We start from the raw sequence: 17,472 nt of genomic DNA, 5'->3' as shown, positions 1-17,472 counted from the left end.
GCTGCACTCAGTTTTTATAAGCTTCTTAATTATGATCCACTTATGTTAGTGTCAGTAAGAAAAATGAAGATAAAAATATTTTTCATCACTAATATATCGATATAATTATACCCTTGTGTGTTTTGCACACCACTATTTCGGTTCCACCACTACTTCGCTTCACACGCTTTTTTCCGTTTGCTCGGTTCGTTCGGCAATTCAAAATACAAATTTCCAAATTGACAACTTAGGCAGCAGCGTGCAATTAATGCGTAGGCTCAGCGGACAAAGTGATCAGCAGAAAAGGCGTATAAAAGTAAATCGAATCGGAGGTACCAGATATCGGTGATTTTTAACACGGCGCGCGTGCTTCACACATACATACGCAGGCGCACGCACACAAACACGCGTGCACAATTACGTGCCACTGACGCAAAACCGAAGAAGCAGTGAAAGAAAGGGGGAATTGACAAATAACAACGTTTGGCAAGCACTGGACTCTGGTCGCTGTGGTTCTTTTACTTCGAATTGCCACGCATGGACGACGAAGTCATTGAAATAAGCGATAGCGAACGCGAAGAAACATCATCGAATTCCGAAATGGATGTGGAAATAACGGGAGAACAGGCGGCCGTCGACGCCAATGTCGCAGCAGCAGAGGAAATTGTGCCCAAGGACGCGGCAACGTAAGTAAAAATAAAAACGGGAAAATCTCCACAATCGCTTTAAAACCAGCGATAACAGTTTGTGAATGTGCTTCCAAGTGACTTTCAAATTGTAGCTATGTTTATGCACAGAATTGTGTATAGAAAATACGTCAAAATCTGGCTAAATATTTAAATTCTATGTGAAGTTGCTAAACATAAATGCCAGCAAGCCAACATAGCTTAAACATTTCGATGAATTGGGATATTATTCAATTTATTCTAATTTAATTTTATTAAAAAAATAATAAAACTGCAGCAGAAATTTAAATAATTCATTTGATACATTTTTCAATTAAAAGAACTGCTAATCAATGTCAAACTGTGCGATAACAGCTACATACAATTTGTAGGTGTTAAAGTTTTTGTTTGCATTGCTGATTTATGTAATCTATTGCCCGGGGACTCTACCTCTCACTCCCTCCTTCTGCCGTCCCTGTCACTGTCCCTCCTTGTCGCACCCATTTGGCATGGTCATGGGCAGCAGCCAAACGTATCAAGTAAATATAGATAAAAAGAAAAGAAAATATATAAAACGTCAGCGACGCCAACGCACACGCGTTGCATTTTACAGTGGGCATTCCCTTGTAAAGGCCTGTTTTTTTTTTTTTTTTTTGCTGTTATACGTGTTCAATTGAAAAATGATAGATAATTATTACTTCTTAATACAAATATTGCTGACTGTTTTAGTGCCATTTTGTCATTAAAAGCATTTAGGTATCAGATATTAAACATGAAGGATATGAGGAAGGCTCTACTGTAATGCCATTGTTGTTGCTAGGTGCGCTTTGTTTAGTTCTTGTTTGAAACTGGTTTTATTTTGCGTTTGCCGCCCAAGGTTTTTCAATTCCTCTGTGTGTGTGGGCAGTGGGCACGTTACATTTTGAAATTCGAACCTCTTCGGTTTCACAAGCTTGCAGTAAAGACACAGTTTAAGAGTGACTGGAGCTTGAGCTTCAAGGACAAAGTTCCAGTGATAATAGTAAATAAATCTAGTGTTATCACAATTCTGAAAATCATTAATTTTATGTATTTAACAATGTAGAACCATGAACCGGTTAAATGGAGCAAATTTTTGCCAATTTGCCAACATAAACAGTTATAAAATTGTCTTTTCCACGCTCCATTTGCGTTTACTTTGTTTCCCGTATTTCCACACAAAAGCAACAAGAAAAAAACAATAAAAAAAAATAAATTTAAACAGATATTTGCATTTAAACTGACGCTATTTTATTTATTTCCGTGTTTCTGAGTAATCGATTCGACACTTGACTGGCGAAAATAGGAACTTTGTATTTTGGAAAATCGAGTTCATTTTTGGTGTTTTGCCATTGATACACCATTTACCATTGCCATTGTTGTGGCGCTTATTACGTTCTTTCCAATAGGACTTGCGTCAGATGTTGTGAGTAATCGCATTCAATACAGAAGGAATCCACTGTGGATAGATAAGATTTGTATGGACAACCATCAGGTGATGGCTCAAATGTGGGATTCAATCTATTGAGCCCCAGTTTCGCGTGTAAAACTAAGCGCGATCAACTGGAGGAGTTTCAAAGTCAAGTACAGTCATGGCCACAAAACAAAGACAATGCCAAATGGCAGCCCACAGACAACGCTACCGCAAAAGTTGGCCAAAATAAAACCAAATGTGAATGAACCCAAGCGCAAAATTCTACGCTCAAGTCTCTTGGGCCTTCAGCTTTTTCTAATGTCCATTAGTTTTTTAATTCGCATTTTAGAGTTCAAGGACTGGGTATAAGAAGGAGACAAGGCGTAACAATTTCTCTCGTCTGGTCAAACTGAAACTGACTCATAGCCATGAGAGAAAGATGTTTATTATGGTTTTTTGTTGTTTGCACTTACTTGGAAACTTGATGATGACGATGGGGAAGAGCTGATGATGAGGAAACCCGTTTGCACGTCTACCTATGAGTCAACCTGTTGATAAATTAGAAATGCCGACCCCGATCAATGCGAAATTTCATTTTATTTCGATGCAGAAGGTTGCAGCATCAGCCTATTGATTTTATTTTATATTTATAGATACCGGTGCGACATTGTGGCCTTGTCAAGTTCAAGGTCGTTTGGGTGTGCCAACAAAAGGTCAAAGGCTAAGCCATCGTTTACGCCTACTTCATTATTGTAGCCCATTCAAAGTTGCTGTATTTTTAAAAACATGTAAACCAGAATTACGGAGTTTAAAAATCAATAAAACTTTCATTAGCCAAGGCAATAACAGCTTGATCTCAGGTTTTGTGATTAGATTAAAGCATTGTCACATGTTATGCATTACAGCACTTAAAATTAGTTTTGCTTGGAAGGGCTGATAAGAAAATAGTGAACATAGCTTGATAATGTGATTGCGTTATTTAGAGTTTACTTGAGGTCGGTTTCCGAATTACCAGTGTTGTAGGTTATTAAAAACATATATTTGTGTATAGTAAATAGTAATAATGACTATGCAAATGCTTGGTATTGGCCATGTGGAAAACTGTTGCTCGTTAACCTTATCTGAAACTTCAGATTGGCCGCCACTTTGTTCTATTTGTTGGCCATTAACAAAGTTGCTGGCGCTTTTGGTGCAAACGTAATTCAACGTAGCTTCGACCCCAATTCGCTTTGGTACAACTTTTTCTCTATTTCGCCTAAACTTTTGGCCAACTGTAAGTTCGGGTAATTAGCTTCAAACTATGTAGCCCTCGACAAGTTATTGCTCGACTCCAGTCAAAGTGGGTCAATCAAATTATTGATTCGCCACGAGCCTAGAAACAGAATACTGTAGGCACAAAGGAAACATGGGAGAAACTATTGTGTGGCTGCCAATATTAAAGATCTTGATTGTTTCGAGAAGCTCTGAGCGGATGTAGTGGGTTTCTGCAAAGTGGCAGTCGTTTAAAGACAGTAGTAGGTGAAGAGCTTGAAGTTACGTAATTCCCATCTTGTGGGGGCAAGCGAGTATTAAATTTGTTTCTATTAGGTTTTTTTTTGTCCAGAGACTTCTGAATGATGCGCCAAGGTCAGCTGAAATAAATTAAAGTATATCGAATCGGAAACGATTTAATTAGGTGCCAATTTCATACGCTTTAAGGTAACCACTCTAGCCTTATCATATCGCTAACACGTAGTTAAATGCATTGCTCTATTTTCCCGCCGTCAGTGGAAAACCAGATCCTTCGGTGATCATGTCAAAGAGCTTAAACAGCTGTCATCTGCTACCCATTAATCGCCGGTCTTGTCTTCCCTTATCTGTCTCGAAAAACTGATCGAAACTGGTAGCCAGTTTAGCCAGTCTGCCGCCTTTGACGACTGTAGCTGGTTTTGAAAGGCAGGTAAAAAGAAAAAAATTTAAGTATATAATATGTAGTTTGAATATATAGTAGGTTATAAAATTATAACATCTAATTTTGCCTACATCTTTAAATATGTATATATGCATTTTAATGACAATTATTCATAGGCATTAACTAGGACAATTGTTAACAAAGCTTTTTGTTGCAGTGTAGTCACACAGAGAGCAAGAGAGAGTGAGCGTGCACGATGTTGGGTGGGGAAAAGGCATTTCCATTTTCAGTTTCAAACTGTAGGTGTAGGCAGCTTGTAAATTAGCACTTAACTAGATGGCGCCATTGCAGTTTGATATTAGCTATTTTTACGGTTTGGCAAGGACTGGTTGGACCTATTATCTTTTTTTTCGGCCTTGTTATCTTCGTTTGCGAATTTGTGGCAATTTCTCTGAAAATTATCGGACCTTTTTTCTTTATTTTTTCGCTCAATTATTTTCTTTTGTTTTGCTTTTTTATTTACTGCTGTGGTTGGTGGTAGGTGGTTTTAATTGCTTGGGGCCTGCACTTTCACTTGGTTTTGGTTGCAATTGCGAGTTTGTAATGCAATTCCACTTGTTGCAGCGGAATGTAACCTAAATTGCCGTTGGAATTGTCCCAATTTGACAGTGAACTGGATCTAGTTGGGCCTCATTTGGTGGTTTCTTGCATTCTCATATTCACCGAGTCATTATCAGAGACTCTTCCACAAAACCACATTTTGTTTCCTGTTCCCTTGTGAACGTCCAGTTTTGTTGTCTTGCCATTTTTGGTTTCGTTAAAAATCATTAATTGAAATTGAAATCAGACAGCCGGCGGACGATATCTCTTTTACATGTCTCGATTGAAATCCACGACACGCCTTCGCTTCACGGGCTATATGGTATATCTGTAGATATATGGTCTCTATAGATCTGTATATCTACAAAAGTGTGCTTTCTTAAACAAGGGGAAGTAAAAATGTTTACCAGAAACAAAGCGAATGAAATTGAGGAAGACAAGAGGAGAGAGTGCAACAACTTTTCAACGATTTTGAGGAAGAGTTCGAGCAAAAAATGGCATTTTAAAATGCAAATATGTACAACTAATCACCATTTTATGTCATTTTCCTCCATTTAAATTGTGTTTAAAAGTTATTAGATTTATTTTTACTACTTAAAACATCTTGACATAATTTTCAAATATGTCAATTGATGATATGATAAATTTTGTTTCAAAAAGTTCTTATTTTATTATTTTATTCTTTATTTTGATTATTCGATTTGATTTAAAAAATGCTAACATGCAAATTAAATGCGATTGGTCCACACAAGCATAATTCCCCTTTTATTATCAGACTGCTAAGATCTTTTTGATGTGGCGCTCATTTTCCCCAACTGCACCTCACGCTCTCCCTTTCGTGCTGCTGCTGCCTGCTGCGCTTGCTCTCTCGTTTCTCTCCACGTCAGCTGCCTGACTGCGTTGCAGTCGCCAGCGGCAGAGGGCAACGTCGAAGGGGATCGTCGCTCTGCCCACTCAGTCGCGAGTTGCAGCAGTGCGTCGATCGACGTCGTTTTCCGCGCTCGTCGCGAAAATTGTGAAAAGTCGCGGAAAGGGAAAATTACAGAATAAATAGAAAACTCCAAATAGGCTCCAAGAATTGGAGAATTCGCCTTGAGTTGTTTGTCTTCTCTGCTGTGTCAAATAATGAAAAAATTTAGGTTTCCCATAATACGATTACATTGAGCCCTGTTTCATTGCTATGAGCAAAACGTGTCTATATTCGTGATCAAATAATTATCACAAAATAAGTAGAAGAACCAAACCGGTGAACGTAGACGAAACCTATTTCAAGCGATCAAGTCACTTTCTATGTGCTCCAAAATAGCACACTTAGACCAGACGGAAAGTCAACGAAATCTTTGTAAATCCCCAACGATCCAACGTCGAGCTGAATAAAATGTTGTAGTAAGTTTTTATAGGAACATTAAACTAATGCTAAGTTAAACGAAACCCAAAGTACAGAAGAAACCAAAAATAAACCGACGTTGACCCATCCAACAACACAGCTAGTATCAAAAGAATAGTGAATGTTGTCTAAAAATCAAAGCATTTAGTGTGCATTTTAAAATGGCACCAATGTAACTAAATAAACAGTGATTTAAGTTCTAGGTAATTTAACTATTGAAAGTTACCAATAAAAGGTTAACGAATTACTTCAACGGGCATGTTGTCTAGAAAAATTCAATTACATTATTATTGCCAGCTTGTAACGGGTGTTTTTTTTAGAGGTATAGAACTTTAAATTGCAATAAAACAACGATGGATTATTCGATTGACATGAATTTTATTGACATGAAAGATAATCTTGTGGCATTACATTTTAAATATGATTTCTGCATATGACGCACGGCTGCTCGATGTAGTCCAATCTGACGTCCAATTTGCAATGACTTTTTCAACATATTTGCCGTATATCGGCAATAACACGGCGAATGTTGTCTTCCAAATGGTTTAGCGTTTGTGGCTTATCCGCATAGACCAATGACTTTACATAGCCCCACAAAAAGTAGTCTAGCGGTGTTAAATCACAAGATCTTGGAATTCGAATTAACTGCTCTGATGGACGATTTTGTCGACGATAAAATGGACGTAGTGCGCGATACGTATTCCGCACAGAACCATTATTTTCGAAATAAAATTGCACTATTTGCAAGCGTTGTTCAGGCGTGAGTCTATTCATGACGAATTGCCAAACCAAACTGAGAATAAATCACTTGACAGCTGTTAAATCGGTCGCCATCTTGAACAGTAATGCCAACTTAAAGTTCTATACCTCTAAAAAAAACACCCGTTATTAGAATTTTGGCCAGACTGTATGCACACTTTGCCTTTGAATCGGGTGCGTCTATATATACATATTTCTGTGTGTTTGGGTGTCGTCTGGTGTTTGTTGCATATTCATTTGTTGCGGTTTCTCGCCTCACCTCTGTGCCCCAGAACCACCGCCACGTGCAGAGGCGTTGAAATTCGAAATCAATTGATACAATCACACATTCAAATGGGTTGAATAATACGGCTGATCAGTTAGCAATCGAAAAGTGCTGTTTTATCAATATCAATTCAAAAAAAGATTCCTAGAATAGCTGAATGAAAAACATTTAATTACGATAAGAAATGGGTGCAAGTACACCCACATTTTTCCGCCAATTCATCAAATTTATTTAGCTGTCTGCAAAATTCCAGAAATAGACAGACAGATAGGATTTTTTTTATTATAAAACCGATTGATAAAAAAACAATTTTAAAATCAAGGAATGTATGTATTTCATCTATGTGTCCACGGTAACATTATTTATGAGTGAAAAAGACATTTCACATAGATGAAATACATCATTTAGGGGTTGAGCAACACTTGTATTTTTCTCTATGATGATTCATTTAACAACTTTGATTTTTCGCCAGCCTTTTGCCCTTCACACACTTTTTTCGCAAACCCCCAGCAAAGAGCATTGACCAATGTGATCAAGGCAAAAAAGAAAATATCAGCAACAGACTGGGAGAAAATTCTGCACAGTAATTTTTTATAAAATCAAAGGAGGATTCAAATAACATAATATGTATGGTATGTCTTAAGCAATTGTTATAAGGAAATAATAATTGGTTGAAATCAACTCAAAGACATCGTTCAAAATACAAAAAGACGTGTATACGTATTTCTTTCTCTGTGCCGAAACAAAAAACTGGCGAACTAAAAATCTTTTCGACATTTCTCCATCTCTTTAAAATGTCAGAGCCCAACTGGGCTGCCAAATGCACTGGCTCTCGACCATTTCAGCCTCTGGTAGCCGGTCCTTTCTCCTAGGAGAGCATTTGGGGGGCCTCTTTGGGGCCTCTTGGCACATGTGTTGGCCCCAACTTTTTGGGTAGCAGAGCTTTGGCATATGGCACATTGAGGTCGCCGGCGCAAATTCTTATCCAAAAACAAAAATTGAAAAAAAAAAAAGGAAAATGAAAACACAAAAAATTGCTGCATGTGGAAAATATGTACAATGCATTGCTACCGCGCTATAATTTTGGTTTTCGTGTTGTCTCTTAGCTTTCTGCTATTTTTCCGTTTTTTCGGGCTGGGTGTGTCGTTTATTGCCCCGACATAAATGTTTTTATGCCCCGCCATTGTTGTTGGCGAATCTGCTGCTCATGTTGCTGTTGCAGTTGCCATTTTTGTTGCAGCTGCAGTTGTAGTTGCAGTGGCTGTGGGCGGGCAGATTGCGTTTTAAATTGCAGTGGCATTAAATTTTGCATGCACTTTATTGCAGTTGCAGGCAAACAAATGACTCACATGGGTAACCCTATCCATTCCGAGTCGGACAACTCTGTCCCCAAATGCGTTTCCAGTCGAGAACTATAGGCCAGTGCGGTGTGGAGTGGACCTGTCTGTGAATATGCCACCTCCTCCTCCTCCTCCTCGTGGATACTTAAATACTTAAAATTATATGTTTGGAGACGCAATTTTGCTGCTCCTGGTCATATTTTTATGGGCCACTTTGTGTCAAGGGAAATTGCATTTCCCGGCTTATGATTTACGGCGTGTTTTCTTTGCAGAAAAGTGGAAATTTATGGTGTGAGAAATGGCATTTAATTTTTTTTGGATTCGAAGCCAAAAATGTTGAGAATATGCAATCATTTTTGACTATCCTGCGATATAAATGTATTTGTAAATCTAACGAGAGAAGAGGAAAATTATATTTTGTAGAGAGTCTCTTTAATCGAACAAAGTTATTTAAATGTTCCAAATATTGTTTCATCGCATTGAGGCATAGCCACACAATTCCCACTGCAACTGATCATTCGTATCTATGTGGCACACTCCATGTTGGCCAATCTCCAATTCAATCGCACTTTCCGCACGTATCCAATGGATATGTCGTATTAAGTTGAAAGCAAACATTCCACACCGTCATAAATCCCGATGTCATATGTACGTGTATATTTTTATTACGTATTGTGTGTGCCATAAATAGCTCGCAACTGACAACTGGGAGCACCCAACCATTTAACACGGCTACTTCCCCGGCTCTTCGCAGGCCAACACAGGGAATAATGGGTCGGACAACGACCCACAACTGGGGAACATAAATTCAATTGAAGCAAGTGTCAATAGAACACGAGCTCATCCATTTGCAAGTGTTCTATAACCACGATGCTGCTGATGATGATGGGAATGGTGGTGATGATGATGAAGATGAGAATGGTGGCGATGGTGAGACAAACAATCAATTATGTATTTTATATTGTTTGTATAAGTTCCGAACCCACTCTGCTTCACTGCGAGAAAGTATGCTTCAATCAAAGTAAACTTAAAAATTACCCAAAGATCAAAATCATACATGTACATTTTCTTGAATCTCCAATTGTTCAAACCGTTTTCTTCAAGTGTTTTTCGAACTGGTTGTTTACTTAGTTAGCCCCCTAGAAACTGCTCAACTCCAGCAATTTGGCTTAAACTTTCAGACCGACTCTTGGCCAGGTCCATTAACTCTGTAATACGTACTCGCTCGAACATTTCCCTAAAGTTTCGGCCCATTCTTAAGCTGGCTTTTCTTTTATTTATTGGAAACTTCTTCTCCTTATTCACTTAAGCCCTGGCTGCTTTGGCTCTGCGCCCAACAGTGTTTTGTTTTCCTCGCTCCCTTTATTTTCGGCCGCCATTATGTCTGCACAGCGTTTCCGGTTCACGCAGTTGGGGGCAAACACAAAAAAAAAACCAAAAAAGAAAAAAAAGGGAATCCACACAAACACTGAACCCGCATTGACCTACTGTGCGTGGTCCACGTGAGTCACAATAATACAGTGAAAGATGGGTAACTAAAACCGCAAATTGTGCTAATGAAAAAACTAAAATCTTATGTTCGAAATATATATTTGTATTTGATGTGTCTTCACCTCTGGCTCATTACATCAAGTTGGCATGCAAAGTCATGCGACTAAGAGAAATTGCAATCAAGGCAATCCAATTTGTCCTAGGCACGCTCCACTGTACCACAGCGAGTATCATCTTGGTGTAGGTATCTGTGTAGGTTCGGTTCTTGTGGCAAGCAATTTCAACTTGTGGCAGGTCATGTCCGCTGCCCGCTCCCCGCCCACTTTGCCACGCCTCCCGTGCTGCGTGTTGTGATGGGTAAACGGGTAAACTATTTGATATGCGCTTTCGCAGAGGGTTTGTTGACTGCGCAGCGTTAACTGAAGTGGAATTCGAGGGGTGTTGCTATAAAATATTGACTTTTCTTGGATGCGTAAATTGCAATGTCTGCATTATTTATAAATTCCATAGAATTCGATTAATCCCTTTTCGATTTCATTTAAATTTAAATAACTACTTTTTGATTTCTTGGATATATATTATAATAATAAACGGCTATTGAGAGCAAAGGAGAGCTTTACTCAAGAATCATTCGATTTATTCTATGAATAGCATTTACAAAGTGGATAACGACGTATTTGTTTTATAGACAGTTCAGAAATGGTCTCTGTTCTATTCAAGCAACAGCATTGATATTATTGATTACCATAGAGTAGGGTATTTGCTTTTCCACGTTGTGTGCCTGGAACTCTCCCTATTCTCCCTATTCTTATTGACCAACAAATGGCTGTGAGATGGCTAGTAGCATTGTCTGGCGTATCGTTAAGGCCGCCTGCAGAGGGGCTCCTCCACCCAACCCCTCTTCACCCTTCCCCTCCTCCCTTCCCGCCACTCCGGACTCTCTCACATGCGCGCTGCACAATGCAATGAATGCTTTCTCTGCTCTCTTCTGCATGAAAATGGCTCTCTGGCTGCAGACACAGTGCATGCAACAAAGTAGTTTTCACTGCAGCAATTACATCTGCTGATTACTTCTATCTTTAATGTTGTATAATAATGAGAGATGCAAAAATCATGTCAAAAACATATATTATATGGAGATAGTTGGGTCTTAAAAAATGAAATGGGGATTTACGTTTTTTGACGTGGCTGCCACTGCTACTGCAACACTGGCAACATGGTCGTAGTTTCGCCTTCGTTACTTTGGGCTCTCGGCTTCAAGCTGCTCGACGTGTCGTCGCATTAAAATCATGGCCCGCAGCAGCGGCAACATGCAGCAAGCAGCACGGCAGCAACATCAGCAGCACCGCAGCAGCATCAACATCAGTCGCTTCCGTTGGCTGCCAGAGACCACCAGCAATAACGACGTGTTCGCTAAAATAGTCTTTTGATAGCCACTTACTTTTGTAGTTCTTGCGTTGGCGGTGCATAAAGATCATTACAATAATATAGCCACTCGATTGGCCACCCAAATGGGAGCTGTCTAAAATAGCTCGGCTTTCATATGCCGAAAAGTAATAACCCTAAAAGTCTGACTCCTCCAATGCTCAATAAATTGTATATGAGTTCGGAGGAATTTACATTTCTGCCGCGGTAAGTAGAAATGCTGGATGGAATTGCAATGAGAGTTTCTGTTTTGCCTTTCGGTTGTCAAAGGCAATTTGATATGACAGGATGCTAATGGAATGCTAATGGCAGTGCACTGGGAAGTTAGTAATGTACGGCGGAAAAGTTTGTCCGGAAATTGCGAAAGCGGAGATTTTGATGTCTTGAAGTATGTTCTTGGTGGCTGCAAGTTTATTTCATCTGTGGTGGATTGTATGACAGAGTTTCACCAGCAAACTACAATATGCCATTAATGTATATAGAGCTATTCAGGCGGCTTTAATATGTTTAATCGTCTAAATTATAATTGTATACTTGCTGTTAGTCAAGCTCTATTTGAACTACTTGAGCAGAATGAGTATAATTGCATGCTTAAAATAAACCCAATGTTCAGTAATAGTTTAATAACATGGAAAGTTCAGTAACTTTTAAATCCCTTTGACTTGGCGAGGAAAGCTTGCAGCGGCGGGGGAAAAGTTAAGTAAATGTTGGGAAAAGCAATCGAGCAGAGTGTGCAACTCGCGAGCCAAAACTACTCGAACCTCAAGTGGTCCCACTGTAGCAACTGTGGATCTGCAGCTATCGCATCAGTTAACTCATAGATTTGACACCCTGACAATCTACTTTGCATGATTCTTGCAGCACATGTCACTCGCCGTCCAAGTTTCCCTCGATGGCAGTGCGAAAAGTTTTGTCATCACGGACCGCCCCTCCTTCATCCCCTTTCCACCCCCTTTTCACCCCCTTCTCCAACCGACAAGCCATCCATATTCATGAGGGAATGATTATTCCGACCAACCCACTCTATCCCGTCATTGCGCTGCTACCATTGACTTCGCTTATCGCGCATTGAACTCTGCTGTGACCTGCAGGCATTTGCACATGCGGACCAACACGTACGCACAGTGGCGGTCACGATGCTAGGACCAACGTCGCTTTGTTAAGTTGTTGTGAAGGTGATGAAGGAATTAATGGGTAATAATCTATTCTTAAGTACTGCTTTGTACTCAAGCAAGAGATCAGCAAAGATATTATGAGCACCATAAAAAGTACTTACATATTTCATTTCAAAGGCATTATTGTCACGCATTGCTCCCTAAGTATTATTTATGGTATAGTTAAGAACGTAGTACCCTTGGCTATAATTAAATTATTTCCAATTTTAATTTAATGATTGGAATTGCCGTTCTGAACCCAACAAGCTTGGATCTGCGGGACTATTACACTGACCGCTAACGTAATCTATACATGCTTATATTTGCATTGCATGCTTTGCATTCATTCTTCGGCTTGCAGTTGGCTCTTTTTCCATCGCTTTCCGCTTACCACTTTTTGTTACCTGTTTCTCCTGCCGCTCAGTTGACGGCACCGGCGGTTCCTCTTTGAGCTTTTTTTTTATTTATCTAGCCCGGGCTTTCATGTTTTTGGGCGTGCCAGCCCTTTCTCCACCTTTCCTACTTGCATCTACTTAATTTAAATCAGCTCCTCAGTTTTCATCCCATTCATTTTTTGGCCGCGAATGCATGTTGAAGTATGTACCATCAACGTCTCCCTTTTTTATTGAAGTGAAGTTGAATTGCAAATGCAAACCGCGTTGCCTACTTTTATGGGTGGCAAATGGCTGGGGGGCCTCGCTTTTGGGCGGAAAATGGGAGGAAGGCTCTAACAAATGGCTTTCTAAAATGTTGCCCAATCAAGCGCGAGCGAATTTTTGACTTTTATGGGTTTCTCTAATTGTTATGCAAACTGCTGCTGCTGCCACTGCTGCTGCTGCTACTGCTGCTACTGCTGCTGTTGACTGGAGTGTGCTGCTGCCAGCCGTCTCAGATATCCGAAACCCCCATTTTGGCCCCGTTTGCGGCTGGGCCGCGACCGCTTTGGCAAGTTATGGCAGCAATTAAAAGTTTTGTGCTGAGCACTTGAAAAAAGCCAAAACCACCCACTTTGCCATACGCCCTTTCTTCTTTATTTGTCTGCGGGAGGAGCAAGAAGAAAAAACGGCGAGCAATGCAGATGATTTCCTTGCTTCAGCAGTAATTAACATCTTTTGTTTGCACGCCGTATCTTATTCGCATGCAATTCGCATCGTTTCACAAGCTCCAATCGAAACTATGGTGTTCAAAATAGGTAGGCTGTTTGTAACAGCTTATAGAATCTTGCTGTGAATGAAGTCCTTTTTATTATTAACTTTTAAACTCTTAGATGATGCATGTCGAACTTAAAAAAGGATGTAATGTAATGCAATGCATTCGAGTTTGGCTTCCCAAATGGAAAATAAACATTTTTACCAAACGCTCCAATCGAGCAGAAATTAGAAAAGCATTGAAGAGGAAGAGGGTGCAGTGCCAAAGGTATGAAGCCCCCAGTATTTGTAATAACTCAATGTATTTTTAATGGCACACTGAAGGGAAACCAAAACCGAAACCATGGGCAAATAAATAGCAAACAGCCGGAGTGAAAAGCGAGAATAACAACATGGAGCCATGTAGTACTGGCATGGCGACAATAGTCTCAGTACAGTGAACACCCTGGCTGGCACAACTCCAAGTGGGTTTTGTGTTTCGAGAGGTGGGGGAATGGTGATTGGGGTGGGGGTGGGGGCAAAATAGGGAATTTCTTTGGCTTTCGGGATTCTTCGGCGTCCGCATTAGTGTCGCCCTATTGGCGGCCATTGTGATGCCATAATTTCTTGGCCCATTTGAGCTTGGCGCAGGTTGTTGCACTTCCTTCAAATGGAAAATGGAAAATCGGAGTGATGGGGGCGGCGGCGGTTGCGTTGACAGTGTGCTGAAATGGGATGCAAGCCGCCGGTGAATGGGAGTAGAAATGTCGCTACCGCACTCAATTATTAACTAAAACTGAGCGAACCAATCTCTTATCTTCCTGTTTGACGTTGGATAAATATAAAATAATGTAAAGGATATCACCTGCATATATTAACATGGATTTAATGTTGATATATAGTAATAAATCAGCTATAAACAGCCCTTAAAGCGTTTTCGCATGTTATTAATCCGCATGGCAGCAACGCAAACGTTAACTGGCATTAACTCGCTTAATACATTATTATCTGATGTCGTTTTAAGCGAAAATGCACTTTATGGCACACATTTCCCCAATTTTCGAGGCACTGTGCACTTTGAGAAGTCGCCTCGTCCACAGCAAGCGGATTACTTCCTGTTGCTTTTCGCTGTGCCCGTTTTGTCCACTTGAGAAGGCGACTTTGCCCCGCGGCAGTTACTTCGCATCGCTTGACGACGACATCAAATTAAAAATTCAAATTATGTAGACTATGTAAACGACCGACCGATTCTTTTGTGCAATGAGCTAAGCCCCCAAGGATTGACCAAGAAAATTGTTTTCCATTCTCTGTACTTGCAGCATTGCCGAAGAGAAGAAGAAACTGGGCAACGACCAATACAAGGCGCAGAACTATCAGAATGCACTCAAGTTCTACACGGATGCCATATCGTTGTGTCCGGACTCGGCGGCGTACTATGGAAATCGGGCCGCCTGCTACATGATGCTGCTCAACTTCAACAGCGCCCTGACCGACGCCCGCCACGCCATCCGCATCGATCCGGGCTTCGAGAAGGCCTACGTCCGGGTGGCCAAGTGCTGTCTGGCCCTGGGCGACATCATTGGCACCGAGCAGGCCGTCAAAATGGTCAGCGAGCTGAACTCGCAGAGCACGGCTGTTGCTGGCGAACAGACGGCGGTGCAGAAGTTGCGCCAACTGGAGGCCACCATACAGACGAACTACGACACAAAAGCCTATCGCAACGTGGTCTTCTACCTGGACAGTGCCTTGAAACTGGCGCCCGCCTGCCTCAAGTAAGTTCGCAATCGAATGATTTAGAAACTCAAGTTAATCGGACTGAATCTTCCAGATATCGTCTGCTGAAGGCCGAGTGTCTCGCCTTCCTGGGGCGATGTGATGAGGCCTTGGACATTGCTGTGGGCGTCATGAAGCTGGATACCACGTCGGCGGATGCGATATACGTGAGAGGGCTCTGCCTGTACTACACGGACAACCTGGACAAGGGAATTCTGCACTTTGAGCGCGCCCTGACCCTCGACCCCGACCACTACAAGTCCAAGCAGATGCGCAGCAAGTGCAAGCAGCTCAAGGAGATGAAGGAGAACGGCAATATGCTGTTCAAGTCGGGTCGCTATCGCGAGGCTCACGTGATCTACACGGACGCCCTGAAGATCGACGAACACAACAAGGACATCAATTCGAAACTGCTGTACAATCGGGCTCTGGTCAACACACGTATCGGCAATTTGCGGGAGGCCGTGGCCGATTGCAACCGGGTGCTGGAGCTGAATAACCAGTATCTGAAGGCCTTGCTATTGCGCGCCCGCTGCTACAATGATCTGGAGAAGTTCGAGGAGTCGGTGGCGGACTATGAGACGGCGCTGCAGCTGGAGAAGACGCCCGAGATTAAGCGACTGCTGCGCGAGGCCAAGTTTGCGTTGAAGAAGTCGAAGCGAAAGGACTACTACAAGATCCTGGGCATAGGACGCAACGCCACCGACGACGAGGTCAAGAAGGCATACCGCAAGAAGGCACTGGTACATCATCCAGATCGGCACGCAAACAGCAGTGCTGAGGAGCGCAAGGAGGAGGAGCTCAAGTTCAAGGAGGTGGGCGAGGCGTACGCCATTCTGTCCGATGCCCGCAAAAAGGCGCGCTACGACAGCGGCCAGGATATCGAGGAGCAGGAGCACGGTGAGAACGAAACGATATAATACAAGTATGGGTAAATGCTAACTCTTTGCATTTTTCTTCTTCAGCCCACTTCGATCCCAATCAAATGTTCAGCTCATTCTTCCAATACAACGGCGGTGGCGGCAGTAGTCCGTTCAACTTTGAGTTTTAAGATCCCAACGTGTTGTTCACCACCACAGAGAAGAAGACCATCAATCCCTCATTTTCTGCCTCATCGGAAGCCAACGCGACCCCAACACACAGCAGCGCACAAATTAGAAACTTTTGCATTTTTTTTTTCCAAAAACTTCAAAAAAAAAACACTTTGATTATGTTAACGAAAGAATATATGCCAAGTTCTTTGGAAATCCGTTCAAAATCAAATCACACAACTAAATTTCTAGTGTAATTACACATTTTAAAAGTTTTTTTCGCGGAATTTTTTGTCGACATTAAATCATGAAAAATAAATCAAGGGAGAATTATGTTAAACAAACAAGATTATATATAACAAGTTGCTATATCCAGTTGTTGTTGGCTTCGCCGGCCTTGTGAACTCTGCGCCTGCGATCGTTCAGAGTGTTTAGAGGAGTAATTGATTAATTAATGATTAACGAAAGCGTAGCCTTATTAAATAACCAATTTATTTTTACCTATTAAGCCAGACACTTAAGTTTCGTTTCTAAGTTACAAGACAGAAAATGTATGGTAAAACAGAACACAAACCAATCAAAACGCAATAACCCATGCAATTAAGTTTTCATTTTGTGGAATTAAACGATGAAGATTGTAAGTGAAGAAAATACATCAAGTAAAATTAGAAACAAACAAAATGATGGATGCTCTTACTGTTTGGGGGGTGGAGGGATTTTGCATAAGGGGTTGCTGGTTAAATTGTTGGAAAGTTAATAAAAGCGGAAAAGACACAATTTTTACATTGCCCAGTTGTTTTTATAATGCCATTTAATTAAAGTAATATATTTTGAATTTTCAGTTGGCACTGCGGCGTTGCCAGACCAGCATAAAACTTGTTGCCTGCTTTTGGGCTGCATGTAAAATATATGTCAACGCTGTGTAGATGTAGAGTGGAACTATCGATAAATATGGCGCGTTTCTCAAATTATTTGAATTTTAAGCAACTGATATGTAAATCTATATGTACATACTTATACTTATGCATAAAATGTGGCCTTAATAAAGAGGGAACATCCATATTTCTTATAGACAAAAGCTTGCTTTTAGTTCTCCGGGTTTAATCCTGAATGCAAACCACTTTTTTTATTTATATTCCCAATAATCAGCGAC

At 40.9% G+C, this 17,472-nt stretch overlaps 1 protein-coding gene across 2 annotated transcripts; it reads left to right on the top strand.

The window, feature by feature from the left end:
• Positions 1 to 136: 136 nt before the first annotated feature.
• On the top strand, positions 137 to 17,000 carry LOC122614027 (dnaJ homolog subfamily C member 7). 2 transcript variants are annotated; one of them, XM_043788481.1, is made up of 4 exons: positions 137 to 665; positions 14,835 to 15,287; positions 15,344 to 16,188; positions 16,254 to 17,000. In XM_043788481.1, exons 1-4 carry the CDS (start codon positions 517 to 519, stop codon positions 16,337 to 16,339), a joined length of 1,533 nt encoding a protein of 510 aa, XP_043644416.1. In that variant the 5' UTR covers positions 137 to 516; the 3' UTR covers positions 16,340 to 17,000. The 2 variants fall into 2 exon arrangements, with proteins under 2 accessions (XP_043644416.1, XP_043644417.1); XM_043788482.1 differs by lacking the exon at positions 137 to 665 and adding an exon at positions 5,610 to 5,953.
• Positions 17,001 to 17,472: the final 472 nt, after the last annotated feature.

This window comes from Drosophila teissieri, chromosome 2R (assembly GCF_016746235.2).
Source record: "Drosophila teissieri strain GT53w chromosome 2R, Prin_Dtei_1.1, whole genome shotgun sequence".
NCBI lineage: Eukaryota > Metazoa > Arthropoda > Insecta > Diptera > Drosophilidae > Drosophila > Drosophila teissieri.
The sequence above is the reverse complement of the archived record's forward strand: the minus strand, read 5'-3'. Positions and strand labels throughout refer to the sequence as shown.